This window comes from Xenopus tropicalis, chromosome 4 (genome assembly GCF_000004195.4).
Source record: "Xenopus tropicalis strain Nigerian chromosome 4, UCB_Xtro_10.0, whole genome shotgun sequence".
Classification (NCBI taxonomy): domain Eukaryota; kingdom Metazoa; phylum Chordata; class Amphibia; order Anura; family Pipidae; genus Xenopus; species Xenopus tropicalis.
The window spans coordinates 111,222,406-111,244,365 of record NC_030680.2 but is presented as its reverse complement, the minus strand read 5'-3'; the positions used below and the strand labels follow the sequence as shown (position 1 = coordinate 111,244,365).

At 37.3% G+C, this 21,960-nt stretch overlaps 1 protein-coding gene across 8 annotated transcripts in view; it reads right to left on the bottom strand.

The window, feature by feature from the left end:
- Window positions 1–8,579: 8,579 nt before the first annotated feature.
- Window positions 8,580–21,960, bottom strand: part of nek7 (NIMA-related kinase 7) — a 50,118-nt gene continuing 36,737 nt past the window's right edge. For 6 of the 8 annotated variants that reach the window (XM_012961344.3, XM_012961347.3, XM_012961346.3 and 3 more), the window contains 2 exons: window positions 18,676–18,789; window positions 12,642–14,451 (listed from right to left, as the gene is read on the bottom strand). In XM_012961344.3, coding sequence (XP_012816798.1) covers window positions 14,341–14,451; window positions 18,676–18,789 — 225 coding nt within the window. In that variant the 3' untranslated portion in view covers window positions 12,642–14,340. 8 annotated transcript variants of the gene reach the window in all.

Here is a 21,960-nt window from a genome sequence, read left to right as displayed (position 1 = left end):
GCTATTATTGCATTCTGCCTTGTACTTGCTTACTGGTTTGTTATTTACCATTCATATTTATGTTGTTTTATCTTAGTACCTTCCGGTAAGTGAGAGATAAGATGCTGCAAAGTGCAAACCTTGAGGCGATGTTAGAAATTTCACATAAACCACTAATTTAGCAAAGCTTTGTCATTTGGTGTTTTGTAGTAGAACAACATTTACCCATTATGTATGTATGAGTACTTTTTTAAATATATATTTTTCACAACTTTTCTTTTTGCGACGTATTAATTTTGCAGTAGCCATGAAAATCCCTGTGCACTACGTGCTACATTCCTTGGTTACCCTATGCACATTGGGCATCTAACATAGTTACATAGTTACATAGGGTTGAAAAAAGACCATTGTCCATCAAGTTCAACCCATCCGAGTAAACCCAGCACACAACCTATACTAACCAATCTATACACTCACATACATAAACTATATATATACAACCAGTAATACTAACTGTAGATATTAGTATCACAATAGCCTTGGATATTCTGCTTGTTCAAAAACTCATCCAGGCCCCTCTTAAAGGAACAGTAACACCAAAAAATGAAAGTGTATAAAAGTAACTAAAATATAATGTGCTGCTGCCCTGCACTGGTAAAAGTTTTGTGTTTACTTCAGAAAGACTACTATAATTTATATAAATAAGCTGCTATGTAGCCATGGGGGCAGCCATTCAAAGGAGAAAAGGCACAGGCACATAGCAGATAACAGATAAAACACTATTGTATTCTACAGAGCTTATCTGTTATCTGCTATGTAACCTGTGCCTTTTCTCCTTTTTTCCAGCTTGAATGGCTGCCCCCATGGCTACACAGCAGCTTATTATATCAATTATAGTAGTGTTACTGTAGCAAACACACCAGTTTTACCAGTGCAGGGCAACAGTGCATTATATTTTTATTACTTTAAAGCTCTTTTATTTTTTGGTGTTACTGTTCCTTTAAAGGCATTAACAGAGTCTACCATTACCACATCACTAGGAAGGGCATTCAGAACACCCATGAAGTTCATATTTAGGGTGTTGCATCTTTAGGAGATACAGGAAAATGCTGTAAAATGCAAGCTTTGAGGTGAAAAAAAATTACCAAAGCTTTTAAATTTGGATTTGAAAGACATATTTAGCAATTTTAGATTTGACAGAATGTATACTCTCCCATAATATATGGATTTCTGGGATGAACCGACTTTTTGTGGCTTTTCCCACCTCTAAAACATGGGCAATATATCAATAAATGTTCGCATATTTACGTGCTTCTCTTGTTGGGGGCCTATATACTGCATACTTTGGTAACCCTGTGTTTATCTAACTGTATAGAAGACTCCTGGCATTCATAATTAGGAAGTTTTATCTTAGTACTTATGAACATGTGGGAGATAAGAGGTACTAAAGTGCAAGCACTGCTAACTTCAGTAGGTCTTTGGTATTTTGGAGTAGAGGAACATATATATTCATTTTGATATTGTCAGAATGTTTACTATACACATGGTAGCCCAGAACACCAACAGATGTGGGTCAGGTATATGGGAGACCCTGTCATTGCCAGGGCTCTGGACAACAATATTTAGTAGTATGCAGTATTTCAGTAAGGCCCTAAAACATTACCCCTGTACAGGGTTAACTGCTCATTTGTGCTCCTCGCGCCAATGGGATTTCTAAACCTGTCTGACCAATATCTGGTCATCAGACAGGGTCCATACATGGGCCAATAAGCTGCCCTCGGTCCATCGGCAGCTTTTATTGTCCCGTGTATGCCCACCTATACAGAGAAAAAATGGGTTTATGATTGTGGTCCCCACATTCCAACATAGAAGCTTTCATGCACAGTGCAAAAACAGATATCAGTCAGCCAGTTATTTCCTTTCATTATTTCAGCTGTCCTAGTCCAGGACTGTCCAACTGGAGGCCCGAGGGCTGTATATGGCCCCCAAAGGATTTTTTTTTTGTTTGAAGGCTCCATAGACTTCACTGTATGACATTGTTGTTATACTGTAATCCAGCCCTCAAACATGTTATATGACAAATTATCAGCCTACTGCATGTAATAAATTGGGCAGCACAGCGCATAGACTGTTATCAGTGATTGGTTAAGGATAGTGGGACCTAAAACTTGCATCAATTAGGGGAAGCAACTTTAAACTTTAATACATACAATAATTACCTCTACTTTCTGTATATAGTCTGATTGTGTACAATTTTGATAAATGTATTCTGATAGTTACCCTGAATCTGGCACCTTTTTTTTGTTGTTTTTTTTGATGGTTCTTCCTCACCGTTTTTTTCTAATGCCAAACGATCCAGCCAAGCAGTTTGTCAGCAGCAGCGCATTGCCAATAGCTAAGCCATGCAGGAATCAATCTGTCAGCGACTTACAGCATGTGTGTGTGTGTTAGTCGCATATGAGAAAAAGGTTAGGTTGAAGAGCTCTCATATAAAATATTAACAATATAAACAACTGTAAGAAAAAATATTAGAAAGACAATTTGTGAAACAGATTTATGAGGCATCCACTATAATTTGGTGGATGTTTTGTAATACTGACAGTTCCCCTTTAATTAACATGCCGCAGTTCCAGGCACACAAATCCCACTAAATCTCTCCCACTCAAACCTTTCTTTTTTTTTTCGTCCAAATCATCTCCTTGCTTTCTCTCTGCTCTGCAGGGACCTCTGAAAGCAATATCGCCAGTTACCGTGTATTTTTATTAGCCTAGTGGAACAGTAAAGACTCAAATCTTGGTAAATATGCATTGCGTGAATGGATTATGCTGACATGGTGCTTCTCTGGCCTTCGTGAAATGAATAACTTTACAGCATGAATAAACCACAGTGCGAAGTCCAGTCGTCTCATTAAAGCTGCCCCAGTGGAGCAGAATACAGGCCGCTGTATATTGATTCTTTGTTTATAGAATATACGGCGGTTCCGCTGCTAGTGAAACTCTCCTGCTTCTTAAATCCTACAACATTAAACCACATAAATGTCTCTGTTAATAGGTGTAAGCTGAACTGTAAATGTTAATAAGTAGTAGAGGGTTCACAAAAAAAGGGTTTTAAGAGCAGAGTTTTTCTGAGTACATAAAACTCAACATGTTTCTATTTCTGCTTACAAAATAATAAAAAAAAATTAAATATAGACAATTAAAAATCATAAGAGCACTCAAAGCTCCTTATGATATACTGTATATATATATATATATATATATATATATTTATGGAAACAATAATTGTTATGCTCTTACAAATACATAAATATTGCAGTAGATTATACAGAGGGGAAAAAGACAGCCCTTTTCTTTTTAAAGTGTGTTTTAACCTTTTCCGTGCCAGGGTCCCTTTGATCTTGTTGCATTGCCTGTTGTATTGATGGTTGGTAAACCCCAAATCTTTGTCTTCTATTCCAGCGATGTCAATTCTACAACTCATGCCACTAGAAAGGGTTAAAAATGACACTGTGTGGGCACAGATTCACTTTCCGGCCTACAATAATTGCTTATTTCCCATAATGTGCATGAACAATCAGATCACTCATGGCATTTATGTGCCCACTAAAAGAAAGAAGAATAAATACTACAATTAGTGTTTCTTTATAAATGAAATTAGTAGGGATGAAATGCAAAAATATGTAGCATAGGGGTGGGGGGAACAGGTAAAAGAATCATGAAATTTGGTACAGATACACAATGGACACCAAACATAGTATGGGCAGGATCTGTATACAGAGACCATATTGCTGCCATTATATTATATTATTAACAGCATGCCAAAGACTAAACAAATCCATTAAAATTACCATTGCAAAAAGGCAAACCGTGCAGCCATGGGCGGAACTACCTTTGGTGCTTTAGGGGCAAGTGCACTTGGCTCTTGAACCCTTTGTAGGGCCTACTGATTTCAAAAAGTGGAAACAACATTGATTTTTCAGTCATTTAAATTATAAATTAAAATACAATTAGCTTGTATTTATAGAGCAGCAGCATATTATGTAGCCCTTTTTACTGTTCATCGTTCCCAGTAGCCCCTGCCCCAGTGGAGCTGGAAGTTTAAGTTAAAGTTTGACCTCCAGATGTTTCTCCAGAGACAGTTTTTTCCGAAGTCACGCAGGAAGTTTCCTCTTGCAGGCAACTTTGTGCGGTTTTGGAAAATGAAGCGATGCATATGCCTTTCTATTGGCAATTTTGATGCCAGTGGAAAGGCATTTCGGGGTGATTAGTCGCCCAGTGTAGAAGTAATTTATTGTGGGTGTCTAATCTCTCTGTGGGCATTAGCCTAAAGGGTGTCAGGAAAGATACAGTTCATTAATGCTGAAAAGGCTTCACTATGCCTTTTCCTAAACTGGGGCCCTCCACCATAGCCTTGCATGTAAAGCTCCACTTCATCCTGCCTGAGTGGAACAAAGACTAACGTTACAGAGATGGTGGCATATATGATTGATATACATATATATTATACATACATATTTATAATATATATTAATATTTAGCAGGGGCAGCAAAACATGCATGAAGCTACTATTATATTAAAATACCCCTAGCAGGGCTGCCATGTGTTGGTTTGCAGAACATTAGGTTGCCTTAGCAAGTCCAATGTAATATAGATGGGTGTTTACTTATTTTTGAGGGTTTGAAATGCCAAAACAATACAGAACATATCACCCCTGTAAGCAGATTTATTAAAGAGGTCTATGTCCCCTTTAAGAAAAAAAAAAGATACGATTTTGTCCACTGGGATACAAGTTTTTCAAATACCTTGACAGTCCTTTAAACATATTAGTCTGTAGCTCCCTTTCTACCTGACTTTGCAGTGTTTTCAACATAAAATATTGTTGAAGTTTACACAGATCCATAAGCCGGGAATAAAATATCCAATATATAAATACAGGTTTCACTGCGATGTTCCAAGCAAAGACATATTACTTTGCTGTAGCACAAATGCAATTTTTCATTACTGATCTGCAATGCATTAAAGTGCCCTCTGGAGCACCAGCATAATGTATGAGCCTTCCTGCAAGGTCTCTGCTCTGTGACAACTATTCCGTATTCTCTCTAACAAGCCATTTCCTTTCTCTCCTCCAGCATTTATTACAGATTGCCTTTGTTCACTAACATTTGCTTTAACCAGTATTCACATTTGGCGGACGCCTTTCTGGTGTCTGGATGAAGGTCCCTTTTAAACTTAAACAGATGTGAAATAAAAGGGGAACTAAACAACCTAAAATATATTCATGTAAAATTGCTCAGCTGGCCAGCTATCCAACATCAACATTATTGAGCAGAGAAGCATCTCCTGCTGCTTTTCTGTTCAGCTCTATCACTTATGTCGACGTGTTGACAACAAGCGATAGAAATGAGCAGAGAAAATGCTTTTCTGCACTGTTGTTTCCAATTCATTATCCTAGCACAAAAAGGGCTGCTAAGACTGAGACCTGTTAAAAAGTGTTTTATCAACTTTAACTACTGATAAAAGTTCAATGAAATTAATTCCAATAAGATTGCAAGCTCTATGGGCCATGGACGGTCCTTCTCCTGTGTCCCCTAACATCTTTATAATATCTTTTTTTACTGGTCTTTTACCTAGTTGTTACTACTGTATTATAATACATGCTAAAAACATAGTTGAAGTAGTAAAATGTTACTTCAATTCCATTTAATACAATGACACCACGTCAACATCTCTCTGACTGTAAAGTAAAGTTTTAAAAGTTCTAAAACTGGAAGGACCTGACTCAGTGCATCAAGGTAGTCTCCTTGTAGATTGTAAGCTCTTTTGGGAACCTCTTGTATCGGTTATTGATTGCTTTATATGTTACTCTGTATGTCTAATGTATGGAACCCACTTATTGTACAGCGCTGCAGAATATGTTGGCGCTTTATAAATAAATGTTAATAATAATAATAGTCAACATAGCTACTCTAGTTATGGGCTAAAATGATTTAATTTTACCACTTCACAGTAAATGTATCATGTGCCCCAATATGAATTTTGGACATAATACAAGACAAATACAAGCAGCGGGGCTGAGTAAGATCATTACAGAAGGCTTCATTATTGTACTCCATGTGCAGTGGGAGGATTTCTACTAAGAAATCTTTGCAGTTAATCTAGGGGGCAATGATAAGAACACTAAGCAGGCTGGTTTCATGGGGCTCTGGAGCTTCTGCAGCAATACCATGTTTTGATGCATTTTCACAGCATAAAGAAGAAACTTAGCATATTAACTAAAGGTGACAAAAAAGAAAAAAAAAACAAATTAGGGTTATGCCCCTAATATCGGTATTAAATCCCATATCCATCTTACAAGATATCTGTCTTTTACCAACTACTCATTCCAGGAACTATGGGAAGCCAGTGGCAAGAGTTTGAAATAAAAAGTAAATCTTCTTACCTTCGGACAGAAGAAACAAATGGATGGCAATAATAAAGATAAGTGGGCCATCTCGAGGGCCTGTTAATAAGTGTTTAATTCTATTTTGATGTATTTAAGTTGCTTTGTATTTATAAAATCTGTTTGTATTCCTTTACAAAGTTAGTGACCCCCACTTCTGAAGTTTATTCTGTTTCTAGGATTGTTTTCTTTTGTATTCATCAGAGTTCTTCTTTCATGTTGTGTCCCCTAGTTCAAGCCATGTTCTCATGCTAAATGCTTCCCTCCTGAATTACTCCCCTTCCGTCCAAATGATCCCTAAAGGGAAGCATATTCATTGTATCTAACCTGATCAGACATGTATATATCATAAATCAGTATCCACATTCCTTTTGTTTTAATGTGCCCCTAACCCCTGTAGATTGTAAGCTCTTGCGAGAAGGGCCCTCTGATCCTATTGTTACCCTGTATACCCTTGTTTGTCTGTATATCCCTGTTTGTTTAAATTTATTGTGAAGCGCTGTGTAACTTGCTGGCGCTATATAAATAAATGATGATGATAAACAATATGTAAATATTTTTTATTTAACCAAATAATACATTATTTGCCTTCCTAAAAGCTTTACTGAATCAAATATTCTGAAATGTATTTCTTCTTTTTTTCGGTTCCTTGTCTGTGTTCATGCCAGGCATTTTGAATTTTCCATAAATATTACACTACCCTACCCTTCATGGTTCTCCCCTAATTTTATTTCCAGTACTTCCTCCTGAACTAGGACTTATACATTGCACCACTCCAAAATATAGTCATCCCTTCTACACTTACATACAGTATATACATGTGTCCTCTGTAGTAATATTCATTTATTACAAATATCAACATACAACATCATCTTTTTTCAGCTTTTATATGTAGTGTAAAGAATAAAATTCTACCTGTATGTGATAAAATTTATAAGGGAAACAACATATACTCAAAATGATGAATGCAACCCACACATAGGAAACACTAATGCCAGAATTGTGTAATGTGTTAGTCTGTAACTTACAGCAAATCTCTCCACATGGAACTACTAGTAGCAGCTACTTGTCACTGCTACTAAAATAAACAATGCTGATCAGTTACTGATAATTGTCTCAACGTGTTTTAGCAGAAGCATTTCTCAATATAGTCTATGGCAGGGTATTTTCTGGAGATTTCCAGCCATGAAAAAGTAGCTGCTACTAGTAGCTTGGTGTACCTTCACCCTAAAGCTTTAAGGAAAACTATACCCCAGAATGAATATGTACTCAACAGAAAAGAATTTCGTCAAACTGGAATATATATATCAGTAAATATTGCCCTTTTACATCCTTTCCCTTGATCCACCATTTAGTGATGGGCTGTGTGCTCCCTCAGCGATCTCATGACCAGAAATAATGCAGATCTTACTGTAACGGGAAGTAGTGTGGGAGCAAAAGGCAGAACTGTGTCCATTAATTGGCTGATGGGGCCTAGCATGTATGTGTGCCTTGACTTGTTTGTGTGCACTGTGAATCCTATGATCCAGGAGGTGGCCCATCATTCTTAAAATGGCAGTTTTCTATGTAGGATTACCCAATGGCACATACTACTAAAAAAATATATTTTTATGAAAATGGTTTATTTAAATGAAGCAGGGTTTTACATATGAGCTTGTTTGTGCAATATATTTTTATTGAGACCTACATTGTTTGGGGGTATAGTTCCCTATAAGCAGGGTTTGGTAATGCAGAAAAGAGAATAAATGATCCACCTATTTTATTTCCTTGTTCCCCAGGCTATATCTGTCCAATGGTTTCCTTAATTTAGGTGTAAAGACCATATTTATATATATATATATATATATATATATATATATATATATATATATATATATATACATACATACATATAAACAAGTAATCACAGGTTCAGCTCAGATGATGTTCAGAGAATAACAACGATCCATGGTCTAACTTCAAAAGAGCAATATGAATAGTAATTGTTAATGTGAAAGCGAACATTTAAATTCTATCAAACAAGACTCCCTAAGGTTGACCTCGGGGGAAAGCATGCTATTCAAATCTGTCTGTTCTCTGAAGACTTTTTATAAACTGAAAATCTGTGTACACATTAAATAGCTCCACGGTTTTTCGTAAAGAAAAAAAAAAACACAATAAATATAAAAACAGCCTTTTTTTATTTTTAATCTGGTCTTTTATCCCTGGAGGGAAACAGGGCCAGAGGGAGAGGATATTGTGTCCAGCAGAACCTGGGAGAGGTTTTTGGATCAATAGCTGTATCAGCAGGATTCCGCTTAATGAAGGTTCCTTCAACAGTGTGGCTTTCTTGCTAATAACAGTAGGTATTACGGATGGCTGTGTGGTTCAAAACATCTGTAGGAAAGACAAAATAATTGCTTCGTTTTGCTTTAGAAAGGATTAGGAAGAATCAAACCCCTCAGCAAAGTGTTTTACTTTGAGGAAGTTTAAGGAAAGCTTTTTATTCCCCCTCCCCCTCGTGTTTGTATTGAATAAGATAAATCATTAATATCTCACTGCAGGGTAAAGAATCATGGTTTGTAATGCACAATGAGCAGCAGCTTAGAGGTCACTGATACAGTGCGAGGAAATCTGTATGTACAAGAGTCTTCATTGTGCCCAGTGACGTGTGTTTTGTAGGTCATACTTTAGATATATAGAAAGATAGGTGCCGACTCATGTCAGGCGTAGCGCGGATGATAATGGTTCGGCCTGTCTCTTGTCATTAACTAATACTAATCTGAATGCATTTATAAAATATCATTAGTCTAGAATATATACAGAAATACTTTTAAAATCATGCAAAAAGCATTTCAAAGCATTTGTCAGTATGGTACTTACAAGGATCTGTAATCACAAATAACTGGAATTATAAAAAGGTGGTAATTAACAGAAAGAGAAATGTTAGGGCAATTTTACACTACTGAGCACTACAAGGCAGGGCGGCAGTTCTAATCACTGTGCACCAAAGCTGCCCCCACAAAAACATGTGGTTAAACCACCTCTATTCACTTAAATATATAATTCCGCTGCCTGGCAAAGGGCCATTTGTCAAATGGGGTGGTGTTGGATGCTTTGGCACTACTTAAAAACTTGGTGATTAAAGTGTCTAAAATTACACAATTTTTATTTTCTTAAAAGGATGAGTGTATTTGTGTTCTGTCTCAGTTAAAAGGCCTCTTCCTTAACTCCCTTCTCAAATAGTACAGGCATAGGACCTATCATCCAGAATGCTTGGGACCTGGGCTTTTCCAGATAAGGTATGGCGATCCAAATGACAGAAATATCTGCTAAAAAAACATTTAAACATTAAATAAACAAAGTAGACCAATGCTATTTTTGCATGTCTTGTTGTTCAATAAAGATATTATTTGGGGAAAAAAAAAAATAAACAAAGTAGGATTGTTTTGCCTCCAATATGGGTTAGTGCAGCTTCGTTACCATCAAGTACAAGGTTACGATTTAAGAATTCAGAGAACAAGGAACTTAATTTTTAAAAATTCAATTATTTGATAAAAATTTAATCTATGGTAGATAGCCATCCCATAATTTAGAGCTATTTCCGGATAAGGGATAGCCATACCTGCAGTAAAATCTTGCTGCCCCCTCGTATGGTGGAGGGAAATTCAGAGCTGTGCAGAGCTCGTGCTGCCACCTTTGTCCCAGTCACTTATGTCTATGTGTAAAGAATATTCAAGTAGCATTTCTTATTTTAATGACAGTAAGTGAAATCAGAAAGATTAAACACATTTAAATATTGAGAAATTGATACTTTATTTTATAATAGAGCATTGTACAGTAAATCATTTCTCTTGTTCTGTAACACAACAGGGCAGAAATGGGTTTACAGAATGAAACACACTAGGGAAAAATGCATATTTATATGCTTCGGTCATTTCATTTGTTGTACAGTACAATATGATTAAAGCATTTAATGTAATGACACTTACATTTTAATAAATAGAAGGCAGCATCCTGTGTGAACATACTAGCTGAAGTTAGTCTATTTGTTTTACTTTTGGAGCAATCTACTTGACACTTGGTAGGTATATGCTGCAAATCTCTGAAGCAGGATGAAGAACTGAAAGGCATCTTTCTTAACAAAACAATGACGTTGGAAAATTATATATAAATCTAAAAAATATACAAACTGATTTCTGTACAATTCTGAATATCTTTATGGTGACAGGAACACGCACAGTATAAGCGAAGAATTCTTGCAAGAAACTTGCCAAACACATTGTAGAAACATCAAACCACTAAATATTGGTTTAAGCTGAGGGTTAAAACATTTTTCACTAAATTAACAAAGGATATTTCGCAAGCAGCTTAGAGGGGTTCTGTCATGATTTTTGGTATTTATGGTAATAAATGGCATTGTTTACAAAGCATATAATTCACTCTGCCAGTTAAAAACTTATTCTTGACCAATAAATGTTTTATTTTTAGCTGTAATATTGGTACGTAGGCGCCATCTCAGTGCTTTGTGCCTGAGTCTGAGCTTTCAGAAGGAGCCAGCGCTACACATTAGAACTGCTTTCAGATAACCTATTGTTTCTCCTACTCCCATGTAACTGGAGGAGTCCCAGGTGTTGTAGCACTCAGTACTGTTCTCATATTTACAACTAGGCATGAGAGATTGAGATGAGAGGCAATGTTACCTGTCCATTCTCCTGCTGATGGGCTGCTGGGAGAGGGGTGATATCACTCCAACTTGCAGCGCAGCAGTAAAGTGTGACTGAAGTTTATCACAGCACAGGTCACATGGCTGAGGGCACCTGGGAAACTAAGAATATGTCTAGTGGCACCTCATATTTCAAAATTAAATATAAAAGAAATCTGTTTGCACTTTTGAAAAACTAATTTCAATGCAGAATTCTTCTGGAGGAGCTCTATTAACTGATGTGTTTTGTATAAACATGTTTTCTTCTGACAGTATCCCTTTAAGAAAAACTTATTTGGATACGAAAAATATTTGCTAGCAGTTACTCATTATTTTACTCACAAAAAAAAAGCCAAAGCAAAAACAAAACCAGAATTTCAAGCAATACAATTTTGCCTTCAACTAAATTCTGAGGCATAAAGATTCTCAGAATATTTTAACTGCTTTACTGTCCGCTGAGTCCAAAATCCATCGGCGGCCAAAAAGCTGCTTCAGCGCATCACAAGTAAGAGTTGGAGACTCAGCAGAGAAAGCATGGGGATATACATAGCTGCAAAAGTCTAACTCTACTGAGACATGATTACCCTAGTATGCACAAAAAACTAACAGAAAACACTGGAACAGAAAGATTCTGAAGGGCGACTCTTTGGATTTAGCAATTTGTAAGGCACTCAAAATATGTGACAGATACAATGGAAATAATTAATTCAGAACAGAATAAACACAAGGTTTCTTACTTAACTTGGCAAAACTTTAAGTATGCAGTAAAATGACTCAAACGGTAGTAGCAGCTCCCATCTTAATACCATTGTGCTGTTCCGAGCACTTACATTAAAGTGATACTGACACCAAAAAATGTATTTTAAAAATATGAACCTACTTCCAAACCTACCTATAGGTCATGATGACTGTTTTTTCCTAAAAGTCCTGTGTCTCTACATAAATCCTACTGAAGATCCTGAACCCGACTATCTGGCAACCCGACTGTAGCTTCTCAATCTGTCAAAAGGACTACGTCATAAACTGGGAGGATTCAGCTTGCCGTTTGCTTCAAAGAGCTCCCCCTCCCTCGCATGGCGTTGTGAACTAGATAGCAGGCAGGCTTGATCTTTCCATTGCCTGCCTACTTCAAAGGGCTTTCCCCCCCCCTCTGCTCTTCCCACGAAGAATTAAATAGCAGGCCAGCTTAAGCTCTCCAGTGCCTGTCTGCTTCTAAGGGCTCTCCCTCCCCATTACACATAGACAACGGAGCTGAGCTTGTCACACACCGGCAGAAAGCAGAAGGGGCGTTGCAGGTTTGTGATTGGGCGTATTTATTCACTTGGGAGGCATTTAAATTAAAACCCAGAAGAGGGGAACAAACATGGCTGCTCCGTGGGTCTGTTATTCGTGCTACCATGATTATGAAGTGAAAAAACTTTGCAGATTTAGTTTATAAGGAATTTAAAGCTGATAAAAATTAAAACGAAAAAATTTTTAATTGGCTGTCAGTATCACTTTAACAATACTGATCTGATGGCTTTCTTTTTACAGTTCATATATAACTCAATGTATGCTGAAAATATATTTATTAAGGCATCTGTTTGTTGCAGTCACACCTAAAGTTTTTGGTCCTACACGTAACTTAAAAAGTAAAGAGGAAATGTCATTAAAAAAAAAAATCCACTAAACTCTAGTGGATAAATCTGCTTCACAAGTAGTTTGTATTAATTGTTCTCTTACAATTGTTCAGATATTTAAGGCTTTATTTGTGAGGTGCTCAACCAAACTTTGTTTTTAGTTGCAACCAACAGTCATGGTATAAGTCACTGAAAGGTTCTGCCCTCTAACTGGCTGATTCCAGCATGATCAGCAATTTGCAATGAACTACTGATAAATGTAAACTGAAATATTTTTAAACACACTAACATGCTTTAAATTAGGTTTAATATGCTGCAAAAGAGGTTAATGTAAAAGGTACTATTGCTCAACAGCAAGTATGTCAATCCTCTTAAGAACACAAATCTAATATATATCAGTTAAAAGGAGAAATTCACAGAATGTCACAAACAACCATAAGCTAAGATACTTGTAAACAGCGTGCTCATTAATTTTCAGTATGGAATCCTCCTTATCCAAAAAGGCTGCCCTTCAAGGGTGTTTCCTGCAAATGGTGCATTAAATATGTTTAGCGTATTGCTAACTGATCAAAACTCCTGCCTCCTCTGTGTCTTTCTTCACATCGGGTTTGACAGCAAAAATGGGGAGGAGGTTGCAACATGCACCCACATCCACCAAAATCACAGATTTGGAACAGGTTTGTGGGCCACCCGATATTCTGGGCATACAATATCCACACAGTTATAAGGCAGCCAAAGATGAATGGCTGATAACAAGGAGGGGAAAAAAATATGAATTCAAACTATTTTCTGGCAACTAGGGTCATTCAAAATTAATAGAACATTAGACAAAGGCACCACAGAAAGGTAAAACCATTAAAAGGATTTCCCCTTATAAGGCAAATGGGTATAAAACATCATTTTGTAAATAATATCATGAACATTTGTCAGGTTGTCTAAAAACCATAACAGGCTAGGCAAATAAACATTTTATGATTATCTTGTAATAAGACAAAGTATTAAAAAACAACAAATTGCACATTATTATTCTCTAAAGGTGCATCTTCGATCACTCACGTGTACATTAATACATTTTTATGAACTGTTAGAAAGTACAGTATGTCATGGAACAAATCAAGTGTAAATATTCTGTTGCAAGTATACCTTCTTTCTAGGTCTTGGTTTGCATGTATATTTATTTATATATATATATATATATATATATATATATATATATATATATATATATATATATATATATATATATATATATATATATATATATATATATCGTGCTACTGTGTAGGCAGGACTGTACATTTTATAAACACATATAGGTGCAACTTGTATTTTGGACTGTAATATCCCTTTCACTTGTTATTCACACTGATAATCATTGGTCGTCCAGTGCACCCTGCAGTGTGAATCCAATATAAAAAGTTTTCTAATAATGCTGATCCCCAAAGTAGTATTTCTGTTAGGCTTTTTGGGCAATACAGTACGTCAAATAACTATGCCGTGCTAAAGGGATCTGAAATGATTCCATAGTTCCTTCCCCACAGTATCCCCTCTTTCAATATTGAATTAAACATACTTGAAAGTATAAGAATAACTGGAAAACTACTGGCGCTGAATCTGATCTAGCTACTGGCTGTTAGAGCGTGCATCCGCTTTGCAACTTCATAAACGTAGGTGACATCTGGTCTCTTCTCTGGATCTGGGTTGATACAGGTATTCACCAGCATTCGCAGCTTTGTAAAATGATAGGGTGGGGGTGAAAGAAGAAAAACAAATATCATTAAGTTATATTTTTGTTGACTGTATAAAACATTTCAGTTTTTCATGTATCAAAATGCTATTTAATAGACAGAGCATAAATAACACTTTCATACCTACAGTAGTATAAACCTAGAAGCTAAAAAAAAACAAGAAAAATGTTTAACATTGTTCTAAAGTGGAAACACAATATGCTTTGCTCTTTTCTAGGTGGCACAATGTTTATTCAGCCTGAGTAAAGAAATCCCTGCATCTCAACTGCAGCAATGAAGCAGTTAAAGGAAAGAGTTGGGTAATTGTTCTTTTCTTTAAAGCGCAAACTTAACATGTTGCAAAATATAACAAAACCATAAATCTTTTTCTAACTGGGAAAATAATCCTCTGTGTGGGCCAGAGGTTTTTGATTTGTGCCTCTGGGCTGTGACACAGGATTCACACTTAGCCACAGCATCGTAGCCCTGCAGGCAGGACCGGCACAGCCGCTCCACTGAGTGGTACCCTCATTATAATCCTCATGCAGGTTGCCATGGCAACTGCCATCCTGGAGCATCCCTGTACCTTCCTAATAAGTTACCATGTGAAATGCAAATGCGGACAGTCTGAAAATTAGTCAAGGAGAATAGGCGATGAGGATGCAGATATGTGAAATATTCATGTGCAGAGTGGAAGTGAGGGGGAAAGAGTAAAGGGGGGGCTGGGAGATAGCATGAGTGTCAGAACAAAAGGCTGCCCCTGACACTCATACCATCATTGTACATTACTGCTTGGAGCCAGCTGCATACAGTGAGGCAGCAGAAGTATTTTTGTACATGTGCACTATTATTTTTTTTTTTAACACCCCACATACAAGTATTTAATTGTATATTAAAAAGCCAAACACAATAAAACCCCCCAAAAAAGTCACTTGTACTTAAAAGAACAATGAATAGCAAACTAGGATATCTCTTGAAACCTTTTTCAAATATGGCACAGAGACCTTAACAGCTCATGATTTTTAGTGTGCACTTTATGCTTTGCTGTTTGCCTAGCTGCATAACTTACTGTAGTTCAACAAACAATCCTTGTTGTATAATGTGACCCATACACTTTAATGTTCTCCTGTGATTAGGCAAGGTGTATGCCAAAAATGGTAAATAGGATTTCATAGTACCCAGTAAAAAAAATATATTTTTGTGTAAGTATATTATTGTGAAAATGTGAAGTGTAAGCTGCCAAGGAATGAAGCAGAGAAAGAAATCATAGAGGAGGACCAAGCCATAAGCAGAGAACAAGGCTGACAGCCCAGAGAACCTGATGATAGTTATGATATAGCAAAGGATGGAAAGAAAGGATGATGGCCAGCAGGTCATGCAAATGGAACAGGACTGGAGAAAGAGGATAGAGAAGCTGTCACACAGGAGTGTGGAAACCTGACCTGCTAAATGGGACTAGAGGGCTAGCAGACTTTGCAGCGGCTGCACACAATGCCATAAAGGCTAATGTCATACCTGGCATTTTATCCATTGGTGAAAAATACTCCAATACAGCCCCAGTGTGCCCTGTGTCTGCAGATAGCGGCAGCAATGGGATTGGCCTGTCACTGTGCACACCACTGCTGTCATTGTCTGCAGCCATGAGACAGAATGGGACTATACTGGCATTTTTCCCACTGGTGGAGAAAACAGTAGGTGTGACATTAGCAAAGCTTATGTCACACAAAGATATTAGTGATATTAGTAGATATTAGTCAACTGTAAGCTAGCTAGAGCACATTACATACTGTGCTACTTGCAACACTGGATTACAATAAAATATTCTCCTAGTCAGCTAATTTAGGGTAAAAGAACAATTAAAATGTAAGTTTATGCATAGTGCACAGGGCATTGATTCATAAGCAGGGTATGATTCTAACATACATCATTTAAATATGCCTATGTCAAGTATACTCTTAAAACTACTTACTGCCCCGTTCCCCAGATATCACTCACATTTTTATTTACAGAACCATACAGAGTCTGGTTTTTGAAGAGCACACTGAGACAAGCCTTGTAGAGTTGCAATGATCTCCATATTGCCAAGGCCAAAAAAATCTTTTTCTAGTCTCATCCTCCTGCATTTATCTTCTGCTACTGATTCTGTCAACCATTCTATTCAAATGCAAATTCTTCATTCCCTTGGTATCAACAAAAGAGCTGCATCCTGTTTCGCTTCTTTCCTTTCTGAGTCTTCCCTCTCTTCTCTTTTACTAACAAATCCTCTTCTCCAGTTTAACTAAGTCTGGGGGTCTCAAGGTTTTCAAATAAGCCCTTTTCTGCTCTTCCTGTACTGTCTTTGAAATACCTAATGAATTTATTTCGCTTTAAATACCACTTGTAAATTGATATACCCCTTTACTAAGAAATCCAGACCTCGAGTTGCCTCCTGGATAGATTAGCACTACCCCTGAAGGAACCTGAACTGAAATGTCTTTCACCCAAACATGATGCTCTCACGTCTATCTCCTTCAGTCTTTTTTAGACTTTGCTGTTAGAATCTTCGTGCTCTCACCTGAGAGAATCTACTAAACATTTATTATGGCTCCCTGTTAAGCTATGGATAACTTACAAAATCCTATTAACCTTCATAACCTTTTACTCCACTCCACCTTGCTATATCTCCTTTTACTTCTGGTTGTCTCCTCCATATCTCCTTAGATACACCACCCTTACCCCTTGCCATTTTGACTGAAAATCTTTTCTCTTGCTGCTCTTTACCCCTACTATGATAGACCTCCCATGAATTACTCTTTAATGAGTTCTACCATTGCCACTTAAAACTGAGCACTTATAAGTCAATGTCTGAACAGTTGAATGTAACAGCACTTATTACCCTCTTGTTTGTGCATATCAGTTCCAGCCCCCCCCCCCCCACCAATAAGAATGTAAGCTGAATAAAACATGGCTCAAAGTTTTTCACCACATACTAATATTGTACTGCAAAGTACTGTGTTGCACTTCAGTGTAGAAGGGCAGACAGGCAGGAGTGAAGAAACAGTAGCGGAGGGCAAGGGAGACAAGCAAGCAGAACAAAAGAAATGAGGGGAGGGATGGATATAATTAGTCATCTACCTTTAAGTGTGCATTTTTCCATATAGACTTCTCTCCCAAATAAAGAAAAATAACACTACAGGGGAAGCTTTGGATTAAGAACAAAAGGGCTACAAAGTTCTGCAACACACATTTTGCAAATATAAGGGGCATATTTACTATAGTGTGTAAGCCAGTGATCCCCAACCATTGGTTTGTGACTCACCAACCCCCTGAATGTTGCTCCCAGTTGCCTCAAAGTAGATGCTCATTTTTGAATTTCTGGCTTGGAGGCAAGAGTTGATTGCATAAAACCCAGTGTAAAGCCAAACAGACCCATCTGTAGGCTACCAGTCCACAAAGGGGCTATCAATTAGCCAATTATAGCTCTTATTTGCACCCCCAGGAACTTTTTTCATGCTTGTGTTGCTCCCAAACACTTTTTCCATTGGAATGTGGCTCTCGGGTATAAAAGGTTGGGGATCCCTGGTGTAGGCCAACATCACCAGTGATGTTGCCCAAAGCAACCAATCAGATCTTTGCTCTTGTTTTGTAACATGTAGGTGACCGTTCAAATCTAATTGCTGATTGATTGCTATTAGCAACATCAACGCTAATGTTGACTTACACACTATAATAAAACTGCCCCTTTGTCATAAGTTAGAACAGCGTTCACAGCATACAGTTTCTGCACATATCCCTACATTCACTATATAATTCAGTGATGCAAAACAGTCTTTTGATTAAATGAAAATAAATGAAAAAATCATCAATAGGTGTGCACATTCCCTTATAAAAATCAGCACAAAATATGAGGAAAATCTGGATAAATGAAGGAAAAAAGAGCATTCATACCCTAGAGCACAAAGAATGAAGGCTCACTGCCAAACTATTACTTGCTGCTTCGATTAACCTAATCTTGGACTTTCACTTTTACCTCTATTTATGTATAGCTGAATGTATTTATGTAAAGTATTATAAAACATTTATACTGTAAATATAATTCCCTAGACTTTGTAAGAACAAATATGGAATTTGTTGTAGCTGAAGTATACATATTATTGAGATGTAGATGTATGCAATACATTTGCAAGTATTAATAGCAGCCACAGATAACAGTAAATACAATGGAAAATACATGGAAAATAATGATACCTCCTCAGAGTAGTGGTCAGATGGTAAGGGAGGGTAGTCACACTGCTCGATCTTCTTACAGAGAGAGTAAAGATTCATTTTGTCTCCATAGAATGGGCTCTGCAATGCAGCCATCTGACAAAAACATTACGTACAAATCTTTGTTAGCATTAAGTGGATTTTGTAATCAAATGTTAAAAGCAGTGACCGTCACCCAGTGACTCTACAAATGTTGATGAACTACAACTCTCATTATAAACACAGAATTAAATAGTAAAACCGAACATGTTTCTAAGAAGTATTTTATTTTTATACTGCACTATAGCTATGGTGTCCTTATTTGTTGTAATGTGTGAGCCGGCCTGAAACCAGCAGTACCAACATGACGGGAGTGTTGGAGCCAGCCAAACACTGCTTTTCCCATGCCCCTCCCTGCCCATGACATTGACAACCACTTCCTTCTACTCTGCCTGAAGCATGTGGGTATATAAAGAATAACAGGCTCGTTGAGTTGGGTGCAGGTGAGAATTGGACAGGTTATGGTCAGGTGTGAGATGACAAAAAGTCAACTCCCACATTACTTCATAATATATTATTCATATTATAATTCCCTATATACATTTTATTACCTGTTACAACTTCCTTATATATCTCACAATTTAGATGCAATTTCACAATTTAATTCTGATTGGCTGTCCTCTTAAAAAGCTAGTATACACCCTATTCAACATTAATTCAAAGTATATTGCTTGCGCTAAATGCACTATTTCCTTGTTTTAATTAAGGCAGTATCTATGGTTGTTGTAATTTCTAGTATAAAACAGGTCAACATTTGAAAACGAAACAAAAGTGACATTCTACTTCCTGGTACCAATGAACAAAGTCACACAAACCAGAAGTCCACTGGGAAGCCTCTGTATAATGAGACGCTCTTTATTTAGAAGACAAGGCTCCCAGCCCGAACCCTACACGACCTAACAAATCCCCTCTATTTATAGACCAAAGACATCACAAATGGATGGGGTGGGCGCACGCCTATAAATAAGAGAGTGTAAGGTCGGGAGAGGCAAGCAGAGGAGTTCGACCCCAACCCGCCCACAACCGGAAAATGTAGAGTGGAGGTTGGCCCAAACCTGCCCGACCCCCCTGACTTTACCAATTTTATGGCATTTTTTGCATATTCAGTTTCACTGCTATGAGGTGAGACTGTCGAGGTTGGGGTTGTTTTCTCTGGAAAAGAGGCGCTTGCGAGGGGACATGATTACTCTGTACAAGTACATTAGAGGGGATTATAGGCAGTTGGGGGATGTTCTTTTTTCCCATAAAAACAATCAACGCACCAGAGGTCACCCCTTTAGATTAGAGGAAAGGAGCTTCCATTTGAAGCAGCGTAGGTGGTTTTTCATGGTGAGGGCAGTGAGGTTATGGAATGCCCTTCCTAGTGATGTGGTAATGGCAGATTCTGTTAATGCCTTTAAGAGGGGCCTGGATGAGTTCTTGATCAATCAGAATATCCAAGGCTATTGTGATACTAATATCTACAGTTAGTACTAGTGGTTGTATTTATAGTTTATGTATGTGAGTGTATAGATTGGTAGGTGTGGGTTGGGTGTGCTGGGTTTACTTGGATGGGTTGAACTTGATGGACACTGGTCTTTTTTCAACCCTATGTAACTATGTAACTGCTATTAATGGCTTGTTTGAGCCCATAAAAGATTCACTGCAAAGCAAGGTTACTCAAACTGGGATTCTGTCCACAGATCCGCTGTGTTTATTTATATTTGTCAGCATGAACGCTTTCCAAAAATATTTAGTTTTTTGGGGTCAGGTTACTCTATAGGGCTCTTATGACATAATCGTTGCTTATTATGCAACAGCCAGAGAGTCAGGATTGAATCAGTCGTTTCAGAGTCTATGAATGCCATATCCTAAGCATGTTGGGCATCGAACAGTTCAGCAGACCGCCAACATTCATTTTTATGTTTTATGAAGGAATGTAAGAACAAGACATGTACCAAATCTATGAGTCGGTTAGGGATTCAGCCATGATTTGGCCTTTTTATTTGCAGGATTCGGATCCGGCCGAATCCATGTGCTTGGCCGAGCTGAATCCAAATACTTAAAATCACGTGACTTTTTGTTACATAAACATGAAAGTTGACAATTTTCTACACGGTTCTCTTCAGCCTCTGTGTGGCCTAATTTGCATATGGATTGTTTAATTTTTGTAGGTATTTAAAGCTCTATGTCATGTTACAGTAGTAGAATCACACAAAAGTCAATTTCAGGAAGCTTAGATTGTTCTGAAAAAAACCCCAATATATAATTATATAGTAAACTTCCCCAGGAAATGCAGCAAAACAGAGGAAACCCAACATGTAAAAAAAAAATTAAAAAAAAATGTATGTATGTATATATATATATATATATATATATATATATATATATATATATATACACACATTAAACAAAAATACGTATTTATAGATATATATGACCATAATAATGTTATTTTACACAATCAGGGACTAAAAAAATATATTCTTTACATTCGTGCTTGAAATCTTATGCATAAATTATGTAGATATGCGAATATAAATTTAGTGATAAAATTGTATTTTTAAAAAGAACAGATATGAGCTGGAAACGCCCATCAGTACATTAAAACTATAGATTCTGAAATGCATTCAATATTAGCTACTCAGTGTAAATGAAATCATAAAATCGCCACAACGTTCAGGGCTGAAACGGCAGATAAGGAGGTAGAAACAATAGGATTTCTACCTCCTTCTCCCGATTCAGCCCTGACGGCAGATTTTGCTCAAGCGCCTTCTATGGCGCCGATCAAAATCTTTTAACCTGGCCGATCGGCGAGTCGACCGATATCAGCAGCTTCCTGCGATATCGGTCGACTTGCTGACTTGCCATACACGCACCGAATATCGTACGAAACAAGGTTTCGTACAATATTATCGGTGCGTGTATGGCCAGCTTAAAGGAAAAGTAACACTAAAAATTTTTAACTAAAAAAATCTATTCTACCCTCCCCCAATAATTGCCCTATCCTGAAAACTATTTGTTATTTATAATGCTTTAGAAGAAAATACCTGTAAAAAAAACTTGGCTTCCGGGCATTTCAACAAAGGCGATATGGCGACGCAGGGAAAGTTTCAGGGGAAACGTTCACTATGCGGCGATCAACTGATTGAGTCTAGCTTTCCTTCTGTATAGGAAGGAGTCAGGCTAGACTGGATCAATCGATCACCGCATAGTTAAACTTCACCCGATACTTTCTCCCGCATGGCC